This window comes from Protopterus annectens, chromosome 6.part1 (genome assembly GCF_019279795.1).
Source record: "Protopterus annectens isolate FY-2018-M chromosome 6.part1, PAN1.0, whole genome shotgun sequence".
Taxonomy (NCBI): Eukaryota; Metazoa; Chordata; order Ceratodontiformes; family Protopteridae; genus Protopterus; species Protopterus annectens.
Window position 1 is genome coordinate 487,969,527 of NC_056738.1, and position 13,664 is coordinate 487,983,190.

The following is a 13,664-nucleotide window of genomic DNA, read 5'->3' on the forward strand; positions in this document are numbered from 1 at the left end:
AACTTTATAGCTGCATCTAAGTCTCCTAAGAAACCTGACAGGTTCTATAAGGTTTCTGAGAACTGTCAATTCTTGTGACCTTCTGCTGACCCTTTTGTGGTGTCAGGCTCCTCTGCCAAGCCTTCTAAATGTTTGCCCTCTTCCAGGTTTCTTCCTTCAAATAAGGACAGTAGGGCAATAGAGAGAATTGGTAAGAAGTTTTATACTGCTTCTACTGTGGCCTTTTGGGCCATCATTTACCAGATCCACATCGCCAAGTATGTTCTGACCTTGATTGCATAGGCTTGTCATGAGCTTTGTATTCTCCCTCGCGTAAAGAATACTGCAACAGATGAATAATAGAAGGACATAGAATAGTTGTGTAAGACATTACCATAACAACAGATGTCCTTATTTTCTTTATTGCAGTATTCTGTCCCACCCTCCTTCCCCACTTCGGCACCTGGATCACATGGAATCTCTGTATTCCTTGGACTGTCTCTCTGCCTGGAGCTTCAGTTCTGACTATGGTGTGCATGTATGTCACATTTATGGCCTACATTTGATAGCTACCTACATAAGACGGTACCACGCACCCTACAGTAGTAAAAGACTTTAGTATACTGGCCGATGTCGGGTCGCCTAAGCAGGCAACTCCTTCATGTAAAGAGTACTGCAACAGAGAAGAGAAGGACATCTATCATTATGGTAAGTTCTTACACAGCTATTCTTTAATGCTGCAGAAAGGTATGATAATGCATATTTTTCTCTTTTACTACAGTAGACTTGCTTTTTGTTTGAATATATTAGTTGAAATGACCCCATGAAGTGGAAGCTACCATTTTAATGGTTTCTTTTTCAGGTGGACTGCTTGAACCCTGTAAATCACCAGAAGCTGTGTGTTCTCTTCAGCAGCTTTTCATCGCAGTCCAACAATGCACCTAATCCTTGTGTCAGCCCCTGGTATGTAATAACAGCTTTATTTCAAACTATGAACCAATTGTTTATTTTATAATAGCTGATAAACCTTGCGCACTTGACAATTATCTAGTAGCTGTATTTTTTATAGCAAAATAAAAGGAAATGTCACTGGCTGCTTTCTTCTTACATGCTTGTTATCTATTCATTATTCCAAAATCTGCTGCCACCGAGTTCTTGCTTTATGAATGTATCCTACCAGCTCTTCATTTGAAGAGCAGGAAAAAAGTAGATGCTCTCATAGACTGCTCACAGCAGTCGAAGCACATGCCCCCTATCTCCCAGCAACAGCACAAAAAAAGTTGAAATGCTGGCAAAGAAAGAATGCAGGAACAGCACTCTGATTGTTCCGTCTAGCGGGTTGCACGTGGGGCACATGGTCCCTTTGCCCCATCCGTGGTACACTATTGTGTTTACTGTACCTGGTGGAGTATTTAAGATTTGTGTTTTTGTCATAAATTAAAAGTATAACATTCAGGTTTCTTACTATGATTTTTATTTGTGGAATCTAGATCCGAGTTCTCAGAATGAAAAAGTCCCCACCCATACATCGACAGATTTCTAAAACAGGGTTTGTTTTGTAAGTTGACTATAGAACTTAGATAATAAACATGTAGCAATTAGATAAGATGAGTGGTTTCTTGTCTGCATAGCTTCTTTTACTAGTTTTGTAGAATTTGTGTGTTGTCATTGTCTTCTACATTATTTCATGTGATCCAGGTGCTGAAAGCAAATTCTGTTACTTGCTTTAATAGCTGGTGCTTCAAAATTCAGTGTCTTTTCTAACTGTTGGTAGTACTTAGTATCATATAATCTGTTGCATAAAGAGATGGAAACTGAAAATTTTGTGTCTAAACAAGAGAATTAATGAACCACAAATATAAATTGACACTATTTTTCAAATTAAGTTATGCAAGCTTACAACATTACTAGATAACCTAAAATACTTACTTTTTCACTCATTATTTTTACTTCGGCTGTGGTTGAACAACTTAGAAATAAAAGAAAATGTCTGCTTTTGTTGAGATGTAGCTTCAAAGATGCTCACAAGTTTAAAATTTCAGTCTGCAGAGTACTTTATTAAGAGTTAAATTCCTTTAGTTGAATTATCAGTTAATTGATTGTGTCATCTTGTCTTTGTCAGTAATTTAACCCCCCCACAAAAAAAAAACTGCTGCGTATGTCCTTTTGCCAGTGAACAATATTCATAAAGCATTTATATATAAATATATTTGTTTATATAGATGTGTAGTATATATATATATATATATATATATATATATATATATATATTGCTCGACAACTTACTATATCGACAGCCACTTCACCGACATCTGAAATAATCGACACCGCAACTCATGGACATTTAACAGGTAAGAGAATTAAATTTCGCTAATCATGCCTACCATGTTTTAGTAAATATGGCAGTGTTATGCATGTGTGGTAGGCATGATTAGCGAAATTTAATTCTCTTACCTGTTAAATGTCCGTGAGTTGCGGTGTCGATTATTTCAGATGTCGGTGAAGTGGCTGTCGATATAGTAAGTTGTCGAGCAATAGACATGAACCCATACATATATATATATATATATATATATATATATATATATATAAGTGTGTGTGTGTGTGTATATAGAAATATCTCATAATTTCTGATGATGAAGCAGAATGAGTACTGATATCCAACCCTTTACCAAAGTGCATGAATACCATAAATTTATTAGGGAATGTTACCTCAGTATATTTATCTTATTCACTGCTGCAGGAGCCTTAACCATATGGGTTGTATCCTGCCAAGGGTATACAGTTATATCCTATGCAGGATACAGCCCATACAGCTAAGGCTACTGCAGCAGTAGCATGTTGGAACATCTTCTCTTGTAGTAAGTTTGCTTATGCAACTCTCCTGTCTCTATACAGGAGTCCTTTCTACAGCTGTTCCAGTCCTTGAGGATTGTAGTTAACACTGTGAATTCTCAGATGTAGCCATAAGGCTCTTAATTTTACAGGTTATTTGTTTGACATTATATGTTGCAAGGCCTTCCTTGGCCACAATTCTGCTCATGCAGGTCATGGTGGACAAGTTCCTGCTGCACAGTTGTGTATCAGCAGCCATGAACAAGAAGATAATGGTGATACACTGCTTGTCTGAAGCCAGGATGTGCCAGGTTATGCACACACTCAAGTCACTTCCCCACAGGTACCAGTATGATTCTGTCTTTCTAGTCCATGTGGGCATTAATGACCTGAGATGTACCTCCGTGGAAGATGTGAAGACAGACATTATTGATTTCCCTGAATATGTTTCTCAGCCAGGTATATACATTTTATTATGCAACATTCTAACTTCACCAAGAATAATGCGACTGTATGAAAAAAGATGACTGATGTCAATAACTGGTTTAGTTTCTAGTGTCCTTCCAGAAGGATTCTATTTGTAGGATGGGAGGACATGGTTAACAAACCACATTGCTTTGGAAAGAATGGTTTGCGCCCCCCGGCTTCCAAATATTGGCTAAAATATTATCCACTCATTTATTGCCTTTTTAGGAACTGCTAAATTGGCAAACCTCCAGACACAGCAATAAAACTCAGAGAAACTTAAAGGTGTTACTGCTCAATGCTAGGAGCCTAAACAAGAAAATCCAAACCCTGTAATTTCTGCTCAATCTGGAGAATACTTCATCTGAGTAGTTATGTAGTTACCGAGACATGGTTTAAATCTGCGGGAAGTCTTCAGCAGAGCAAGGCTTCTGTGTCTTCTACACATTTAGACTATCAGCTGCGTAAGTGGAGATAAAAAAAAGTGGCGAAGTTTTTTTTTTTTTTTTTTTTTTTAAACAAGAAACATCTTTATGACATAAGCAAGCTTACATTTATATAAATGAAAATAAACCATAGCGACACAATCTCAGTTGCAAACATTATACATTACAAACTGTGCTGACACAACTTTAGCTGCAAACATCATACATCACTTTTAATAAATCCAGTCATTGTCAGTTGGCTATTACGTAGCTCATTCAAACCCTGCCTTCTTTTAAACCTTGTTCCTCCTCTGCACGTATTGATACCACATTTCCCATTTTTTCCTATGTAATTTGCTCCTACCCTTTTCTAAAGATCCCGGCTCCAGTTGTTTTTGTCTCTCTTACTATCTTTGCTACTTCCAGTAAAAGTTGGTTTAGACTTTGATTTCCACTTTCTAGTAATTGCTTTTTTTGGCAGCTGTCATAATTAGACTCAGCAAGGCCTTGCTATGTGTAGGCAGTTCCAGTTCTATATCATAGCTCAAAAAAAATCATTTCCCTAGTTACTCCAATTTACTCACCCAGCATCACCAACACAGCAGTCTGCAGTGAATTTTTAAAGTCTGCCAACTCATTACACTCCCTGAAAATATGTTCCCAGTTACCTCTTTCTTCCCCATCAGACCTCCAACATTACTCTGCTCATAACATCCCAGGTTCCTCTAATGCTTTCTCTCCATCAAAACCCACCAATAATAGTGGTATTTTCTTAAATTCTGCTTCCCTCTGGATCATCACTGTTAGTGTTGCCAAATGCTTGCCTCTCCTCCACAAAACCACATTAATCCATATCTATTAATTTTGGCATCACTTTTGCCATTCTTTTAGCCATTATAGACATAAACACTTTATAATCATGATTTAGTAGTGAATTGGGCCCATATGAAGCTGAATCTGCTGGATCTTTATCCTCTTTAGGTCTTATGAGCTACTACTGCTTTCTTCCAGGCTGTTGGTACTTCTCTTAAGTACTGTTAAACAAAACCTTCCAGATCTTTATTAGTTTTTTTCCCCTCCTAGCTTCCATACTTCCACAGGAATGTCATGCATTCCTGGGGACTTTCTTGCAGATTCTTTTTACCCCATCTCCTCCTACCCGAACTGTTAGTAATTGAGCCCCCTCTACCTCTAACCTTGGCATATTTATTTCTTACATAAACATTTCCATTTGTACTGTTTCTTGTTTCTTGATTTCCATATTTCTCTGCTTAATACAGACTTTCATAGAATTTCTGAAATATTTGTAGTACTTCTACAGGAACTATTGTTATCTTCCTTGTTGCAGGCTCTCTAAGCTTGATGACTGTGCTTTCTACTCTCTTTTGCCTGAGTCGTGCTTAGTTTGTGTGATCTAGAGTTATTATCAAAAAACAGTTGCTTAACAGTAATTATTCTAAACTCATGCATATTTTCTGTTTAGCATTCTGCAGTTGCTTCTCTTCTTATTCTGTCAGATTCCCCCTATTTTGCAATACTTTAACATTTGTCAATCCTTCTAAATAATTCTTGTTACTTAACATTTCCTTTATTTTCACCCGATTTTTAAATTCCATTTTAATTTTATCCCACTCCCTAGCTATATTTTCAGAAGAAATTTCTATCTTCTCTAATAGCTCCTGAATAATTCCAATACCCATTCCTTAAATCCCTGTCTTTTCAACAGGTGAGAAGGCACCAGTGTATCATTTTTATTTCATTACCCTGTATTTTTATTTTAGTTATTACTGACGCATGATCTGAAATAGTTATTGGATGCATATCGAGACCTTCAATTAAATGCACGTATTCCTTTGAAATGTAAATTCTGTCTAGCCTAGCTCAGTTTTTGTATCATGGGGAATGAACTCCTAGTACTGAATTCACATTTGCAATGCCAAATATTTTCATAAATTAAAAACTCACAATAACTGGGACATCCTTGGCAGTGGTGAAGAAAAAAAAAAATAAAACCAAAAATCACTACTATAAAGAGGGTGGATTTTTGAAGAAATTTATGAAGATGTTTGAGTTGAAGATGTGAATTCAGTGGTAGGAGCTCATACTGAGTTTGCATATTGTTCCCCAAGATGTGGAGACTGGGCTAGGCTGGACAGTGTTTGCATTTCACAGGAATGTGTGCATTTGGTTGGAGGTCTTGATGTGACTATTTCAGGTCATGCGCCCATAATGACTGAAATGGAATCACCGGGTAATGGAATGGAAATGGGATGCTGGAGCTTTACCCACCTGTCTGTTGAAGAGAGAGGGGTTTGAGGAGTGGGTGGTGGAGATTGTTCGGGAGCTGTTTGAGAGGATGGAGATTATTTCTGAAGGTGTGGCTGCAGAGTGGGACGTAACTGGGGTGGAGTTTGGGAATGGGGTGGAGGTGAAAGAGGGGGAGCTGTGGTTGAGAGGTAGCAATTATTTAGAGGGACTGATGTTAATGTATTGCAGAATAAGGGGGAGTCTCGCAGGGTGGGAGGAGGATCAGTTGCAGGGTGATGGACAGAAAGTAAGGAATTGCCTTGATGTACACAAGTTTGGAGAGATTGCTGTTGAGCAACTGTTTTTTGGTGGTAACACTGGAGCACTGAAAATTTTGGCACTGTGACTTGGGTGGAAGAGGGTGGAGGGGGCTGTCGCCAAGCTTGGGGAGCCTATGGCGGGAGAACCTGTAAGGCTTGGAAATATTTTGGAAATTCTGTGGAGGTCTGTATAAAGCAGAGAAGGGTGGAAGTCGAGAATGAATACAGGTGGAAACGTTTGTGGAAAATTTGAATATGCCAGGGTTGGTAGTAGTTGAGGCTCAGTTGCTGTCTGTTACGATAGGAGGAAATGAGATAGGGAATTGTGATGTATGGCCAGTCTGCAGGGCGGGGGGGATTCTCGGGGATGGATGGTGTTCCTGTGGAAGTTTGGAAGCTAGGATGGAGGGAACTGGTGGAGATTGGGAGTGTTTTGTTTGGCAGTGTTTTGGAAGGAAGAAAGGTGCTGACATCCCGGAGGAGAGCAGTGGTGGCTGTGATGCCTGGGAAGGATGTGGATCCATTGGATCGGCTTCATGCAGGCCCATTTCAGTGCTGGACCATGATTGTGGATTGTTAATGCCTATATTGGCTAGGGGAATGGCAAACATAATGCCAAGGTTGATAGATATGGATCAATGTGGTTTTGTGGAAGGGAGGCAAACATTTAACAACATTAACAACATTAACAGAACACTGACGATCCAGAGGGAAGCTGAATGCAAAAAAATACCATTGTTGGTGGTGGTTGGTCTTGATGCAGAGAAAGTATTTGACAGAGTAAAGTGGGGCTGTATGAGCAGGGTAATGGAATTTTTTGCATTTCCTGAAAAAGTAAAATTGATTAGAAAGATAGATGAGGGATCGGAGGCAAAAATTCAATTGGGTTGGGGTCCTTTCAGATAATTTATTCTTGAGCAGAGGAACCAGGCAGGGGTTTCCTTTGTCCCCTTTGTTATTTGCTATATATTTAGAACCACAACCAGAAAGAGACATTACAGTGTTGTGGAACATTTTGAGACAGTTTCTTATCTTTTCGGGATACAAAATTAATGAAGTTAAAACAAAGGTAATACCGGTAAGTTATGTACCCACACATGAATTGTTTCTCCAAGTTTCATATTTATAGAGGGATCCCCTTTAAGTCGTCAAATTACCAAAACGTCCATTTGCATAACAGTGAGACGAGGTCAGTGAAAGTTTAAAAGAGCAAATGCCTGGAATGACGAATTTTGTCTCCAGGATACTAACTACTTAGCCACCATGGCAAACTTTGCCCTTTTCTCCATTGTAGTGCGATCTTAGAGTTGGTATATTTAGTTACGGGGGTGAGGGGGGTGCACTCTGTGGATATAATTTGCTTTGGAGTTTTTCATCAGTGGTGTGGGGTGCACTTTGTGGATATAATTTGCTTTGGAGTTTTTCATCAGTGATGGCCAAGTGGTTAATTTCCCGGAGGCAAAATTAGCTTTCCAGGAGCTCATTCTTTTAAACTTTCACTGACGTCATCTCGTTATGCGAGTTGATGTTTTGGTAATTTGATGAGTTAGAGTAGGTCCTTATGGAGACACAATAAAATGAAGTATTTAGGAGTGTGGATTAAAAATTATTCTGGTGTGGCAGCTAAGGTTGTGAGAGAGAGACTAAACAAAAGTAATACAAAAACTGAGAAAATGGAAGCTTTGATGTGATGATGTCCTATCTTGCCTTCATTCTGTACTGGTTGGGTTCAGAACTGATCATTGGTTCTGACTCTGCCTATATAAAAGCTCGAGGACTTCACCGGCTCATGCCTGTAACCCTATCCCATCATGCTTAGGGAGGACTACCCAGATATTGTTTGTCACTAAAAAAGATCGGGTGCTTCCATTCAGGCTCTGGCTAATTGGAAATCTTTTTTCTTTATTTTTTTTGTTAAAATTGTACTCATAACTGTTATAAAGTTTTTCTAGAGTGTTAGTAGGTTAGTTTGAGTTTATTTAGTCTGTTTGCTTAGTTGTTAGTTTTTACCTTTGGCCGTTGTTTCTTCCTCTAGGCCTTTTTCCTCTACTCCTTATCCCGACTATTCTTACAAATAACTATCCAAGTCTGTTTAAGTTAGAGAACTTGGAAATAAGTTTTTCAATTTTAGTTTAACTCTACTGTTCCTTCACCAGTAAGCTTGTTTAAGTTAGAGGGCTTCTGTTGGCCGATTTAGTTTAGCGGTCCCTCCCTTTTCCCTCTGTATATTTCTTCCTATTTAAGGCAGGTTTGTTTAACTTAGGGAAATGTCCCCCTTTGTTTCCTAGTGAAATTGTTGTTAAAAAAAAAGAATTTTTTAGTACTATATATTTAGTAGTCTGTTGCTGTTATTACTGTTGATACATAATGTCCAAGGGGATCCAAAAGAATCGAAACCCTCCTGGTTTAAGCAATGTGCCAAATGCAACCAAAAAATGTCGTTGACTGTTAGCCATACAAGTTGTGTATATTGTCTAGGTGCAGTCCACCTTCAGGAATCATGTGCCTTTTGTCATGCTTTCAGTCGCACAGTTTTGCATGAGAGGAAGAACAAGCTAATTTTAAGAGGACTATTAAAGACTCCCTTTGCAGAGGCTATTGAAGAAGGTCAGAGTTAATCAAAAACTCCAAAAATCCCCATCTTCCAGGTCAGAGAAGTTGGGAAAGAGATCATCTACCTCTACTGCTCATTCAGAGCCAACAAAAAATTTGCAAAAGACTCATCCTCAGACCCGAAGGCTTTTGGGCCCGAAAAACCTTCCTACTCTGCTCCTGCTATGGTTTTGGAGCTGATGGACTTAAACATTCGGAGCCAGTCCCCAGTTCAGGAGCCAGTCTCCCCAACTCTCAGATCTCCACTGCTTCAACCTGTGAGATCTCCCACTTCCTCCTCCTCTCGATCTTCCAGGAGCTTTTCCGAAGATTTTGTGGATCGTGTGGTGAGGAGACTTTTATGGATACCGGCACTGGACAAGCTACTGTCGACTCCAACCCAAAGGGATTCAGAGCTGACAAAAACTACCTCCCCTTCATCAATTCTTCCTCCAACCCGATCTGGGACCTCGGAGCTGGAGTGCCTGGATCCAATTGTAGTGGAACCATCAGTACCGAGACCTGCAACCAGATCTTCAGGCCCAGCTACTGCTCCGACTTCCTCTGTTCCATGTGAACTTACGGAGTCTAGGAGCCGATGCTCTCCAGTCAGGTCCGCTCACCCCGTTGGTTCCAAGGAAGCCTTCTGGTTCTTTGGAGCCGGGAGCCTCCACGGATCAGGGCCCAGGGACTTTCGAGCTGATGAGGAGAGTGCTGTCACCACTGATAGCTCCACTCTCAGGTTGAGGGATTCTTCCCCAAAGGTACCAGTGTCTGTCTCAGGACCATCACATCCACACAGATGTGGAGATTCAAAGCCTCAGGATGCCCCATTGGGTGAAACTCTCTCTTCCGAAACCTCTCTGGAATACCCTTCCGAAGAGGTCCCTCAAGATTATGCAAGAGGAAGCATTTAGACTCCCTAGAGGAGTCCATCACCTTGGATACAGACCTCGATGAGTCGGAAGAGTTCCCATGGTCACCCTCTGAGGATGTCACCATTTCAGATATCCTAGAAATGCTTAAGCAGGGACATGGCTGGAAGCCCATCAACCCTTCTGAGGAGGAGACTGTATACATGGAGGCTTTCTTGTCTCACCCTTCCACCTCTTGGGTGTCTCCGCCCTTCGACCAGCTCGTGAATGTAGTTAGTCGAAAGGTATGGGAGTCTCCAGACTCAGTGAAACTTGTTCTTAGAAGGCCAAATAAGTTTATTACCGCACGTTCAGACAAGGAGTTTCTTAGTAAGGGTGTCCCAGTAGATCCTATGATAGTGGCAGCAGCCACCAAGAAGGAACTTTCAGAGACATCCTCGTCTGTCCATCCACTGAAGAGATTATCGTATGATGGACAGATATGGAAAGCGCACCTTTTCTAAAGTGATTTTTCCAGTCAGATCGCTGAATTACCCGACTCATTTTTCTAGGCTTCAGAGAGATGATCTGAAAGAGCTAGGCGATGTCCTCCAAGGTTCTGTAGCTGTGGGGGTTTGGGACAAGGTTTCTTCTTAGCTCTCCACCCTAAATTCAGTGGTAAACACTTCCACGGGTCTCATTTCTTACGCAGCTGATGGAGCGAGTAGGGCAGCGGGTACAAGAATTTCCTTAAGGAGACATTCCTGGATGCACTTGTGTGATTTCACGGACCCCTTCAAGTCTTCCTTTATTAACGCCCCATTCGATGGCTCATCTTTGCTCGGGCCTAAAGTTAGAGACACACTAACCAGGTGTGAACAGGAAGGAAAGACTCTCTCTGCAATTGGAGTTGGTTTCTCCCTACCTACCAGACCTTACCCCAAAGGTCAGAGGAGGGGGAGATGTGGTTTCAAAAATCCCAAAGAGCTTTCCAGGACACATGTGGTGTTCATTCCCCTGGGGCAGAGGGGGAAGTACCAATGGAAGACACCGACCACACAGCAGAGGGTGTCCGCAGAACCAGGGTGACAGGGAATCCTTCCGTGGTAAGCCCTTTCAGTGCTCCTGAAAAGAAGCCCATCTGTCCATCTGTGGAGGCTTTCAGGGGTCACTTATCTTTGTACCCAAAGGCCTGGCTAGAAATTACAAAAGACAAATGGGTAGAAAAGATAATTTCCAGAGGCTACTCCGTTCTCTTTTCCTTTCCCACCACGAAAACCATCCCAGATGTACCACCCAGTCAAAGGGATCAGCCAACTCTAGAAATACAAAAGCTGCTAGACAAAAGAGTCACCCAAACAGTCCCTGCAGACCAAATTGAATCTGGAACTTACTCAAGGTTCTTTTTAGTTCCAGACAAAAACGGGACTGGAGACCTATTTTGGATCTCGGCAAACTAAACAAGTCAGTAAAAAAGGTCAAAGTTCCAGATGATGACACTGCAGTTGATACTTCCCCTTTTGGGACAAGACAATTGGATGTGCTTGATAGACCTCCAGGATGCATACTACCACATCAAAATGGAAAGGTGATCCAGGAGTCATTTGCGCTTTTGGCTGGGAACCAGTCACTACCAGTTTCGAGCTCTGCCCTTTGGTCTCGCTACAGCCTCCAGAGTGTTCACCAAATGCATGGCAGTATTCACGGCTCACTTGAGGCATCTAGGTTTCAGAGTGTTTCCGTACCTAGATGACTGGCTTCTGACTGCCACCACCAAGCATCTTCTAACAAAAGTGAGAGACACCACTATACAGCTTTGCTCTCACCTAGGGATCACAATAAATTATGAAAAATCTGCTTTGTTGCCATCTCAGCATCTCATTTTTATAGGAGCAAACCTAAATACAAAACAAATATTGGCCAAGATTCCCCCTGAAAGAGTTCATGCCCTAAGACATCAAGTCCAAAATCTACTTTCCAAGAAAAAAGTGCAAGCAAGAACTGTCCTGAAAGTTTTGGGCACCATGGCAGCAGCAATAATCTTGATACCATTATCGCGCTTGCACATGGGAATTTTGCAGTGGCTGCTGTTCACTCAGTGGTTTATGCAGGAGCTACCCATGTCTCACCAAATTATAGTTACAGAATCTTGCAAGAAAGACCTTCGTTGGTGGCTTCATTCCACTCAAGTGACGCTAGGCTGACCTTTTGTTCTTCCATAACCGTTAGCCAACTTCCATAACCGTTAGCCACAGTGACCACAGATGCTTCCCAGGTAGGGTTGGGGGGGGGGCATTATTTGGGAAGGACAGTCCAAGGCACTTGGGGGTGGGATTATGATGCCCACTTGCATATCAGTGTCCTAGAAATGAGAGCAGTGCAAGCATTCCAAAACTGTCTTCTGATAGGAACGATTGCAATACAGACAGACAACATGTCAGTCGAGTGGCACATAAACAAGGAGGAACCAAGTCTTACTTACTCTGTTCAGAGGCCCAAAGAGTATGGCAGTGGGCAGTTTCTTCCCAACATTTTCTGACAGCAGTGCACATCCTGGGGAGATCCAACATGATGGCGGACAAACTCAGCAGAGTGATTCTGATGCCTCACGAGTGGTCATTAAAACAGGAAGTAGCGGAAGTGGGGCCAGCCTTGCTGCGATCTTTCTGCCCCGTCCATGAATGCCAGCTGCAGCAGCTACTTGACCCTGATCCCCCCTCTGGGGGAGTCAACAAGGGATGCACTTGTACAGGATTTGCCTCCGGGTCTCCTCTATGCTTTTCCACCCTTTCCATTGTTTCCCAAAGTCCTCCAGAAAGCCAGCTCATTGGGAAGGAGTTTAATACTAGTCACCCCATACTGGCCTTGTCAGATATGGTTCCCCTTTTCTTTGGCCTCATCTCCAGGAGGAACTGTGGATTCTGGACCCAGTTCCAGACCTCCTGACTTGATTAGTCAGGTATGCTCCACCTATCGGTTCAAACTCTCAAGTTGACAGCTTAGCTGCTGCAGTTCCACCCATAGCCAGTGTTCCTGACATTTCCCCTTCAGTGAAACATATCTTGATTTTGTCTCATAAGGCTTCAACCAGGAAGTTATACACAAGCAAATGAAAGAGATTTTCCCTTTGGGCCATCAATAATCACACTGACCCTTTCACTGCTCCTATGCACCCTCTATATTAGAATTCTTGGCAAAGCTTTTTAATGAAGGCGCAGCTGTGGCTACTATTCGAGTTCAGCTAGCAGCTATATCCAGCTACCATATAGGAGGATGAGGACTAATGGTAATGTCCAACAGACTTTGCAAAGCTTTCCTGAGGGTTGCTATTTTACTCAGGCCACCCATCAAAGATCCTCCAGTGCCATGGGACCTAAACTTTGTCTTGTCTAGTTTGTTTTTTTTTCCCCCTTTGAACCTGCATCATCCTGTGACATGAAGTTTTTAACATGGAAGACAATCTTTTTGGTAGCCATCACTTCTGCTAGAAGGGTGTCAGAACTGCAAGCATGGTCAATAAGGCCTCCCTACATGCCTTTCCACAAAGATAGAGTATCTCTACGAACAAACCCATCCTTCCTACCCAAAGTCTGCTCAGAATCTAATTTGAATCACTCCATAGACTTAACAGTTTTCTTCCCTAACTATGGCAACAGGGCAGAGTATAAGCTACATCAGCTAGATGTAGATAGGCAATTGCGCTTCTGCCTACATAGAACAAAGGACTACAGAAAATCTGACCAGTTGTTTATATCATTTTCAGACAACAAGAAGGTTGCTCCCATGTCAAAAGTCACACTTTTAAAATGGCTTTCAGATTGCATTACTTTTACTTACAAATCTCATAACAGAGAACTACCCAGAAAAGTAAAAGGGCATTCTACAACGACCATAGCAACCTCATCTGCCTTTCAAGTGAGACTACTAATTTATGCTGCAGCAACATG

General features: G+C 41.6%; 1 protein-coding gene across 1 annotated transcript in view; it reads left to right on the plus strand.

The window, feature by feature from the left end:
* PIKFYVE (phosphoinositide kinase, FYVE-type zinc finger containing) overlaps positions 1 to 13,664 on the plus strand; it is a 3,858,188-nt gene that overhangs the window by 2,519,595 nt on the left and 1,324,929 nt on the right. Inside the window, 1 exon segment of the mRNA XM_044075403.1 lies at positions 842 to 942. Within this exon segment, the coding sequence (XP_043931338.1) occupies positions 842 to 942 (101 nt within the window).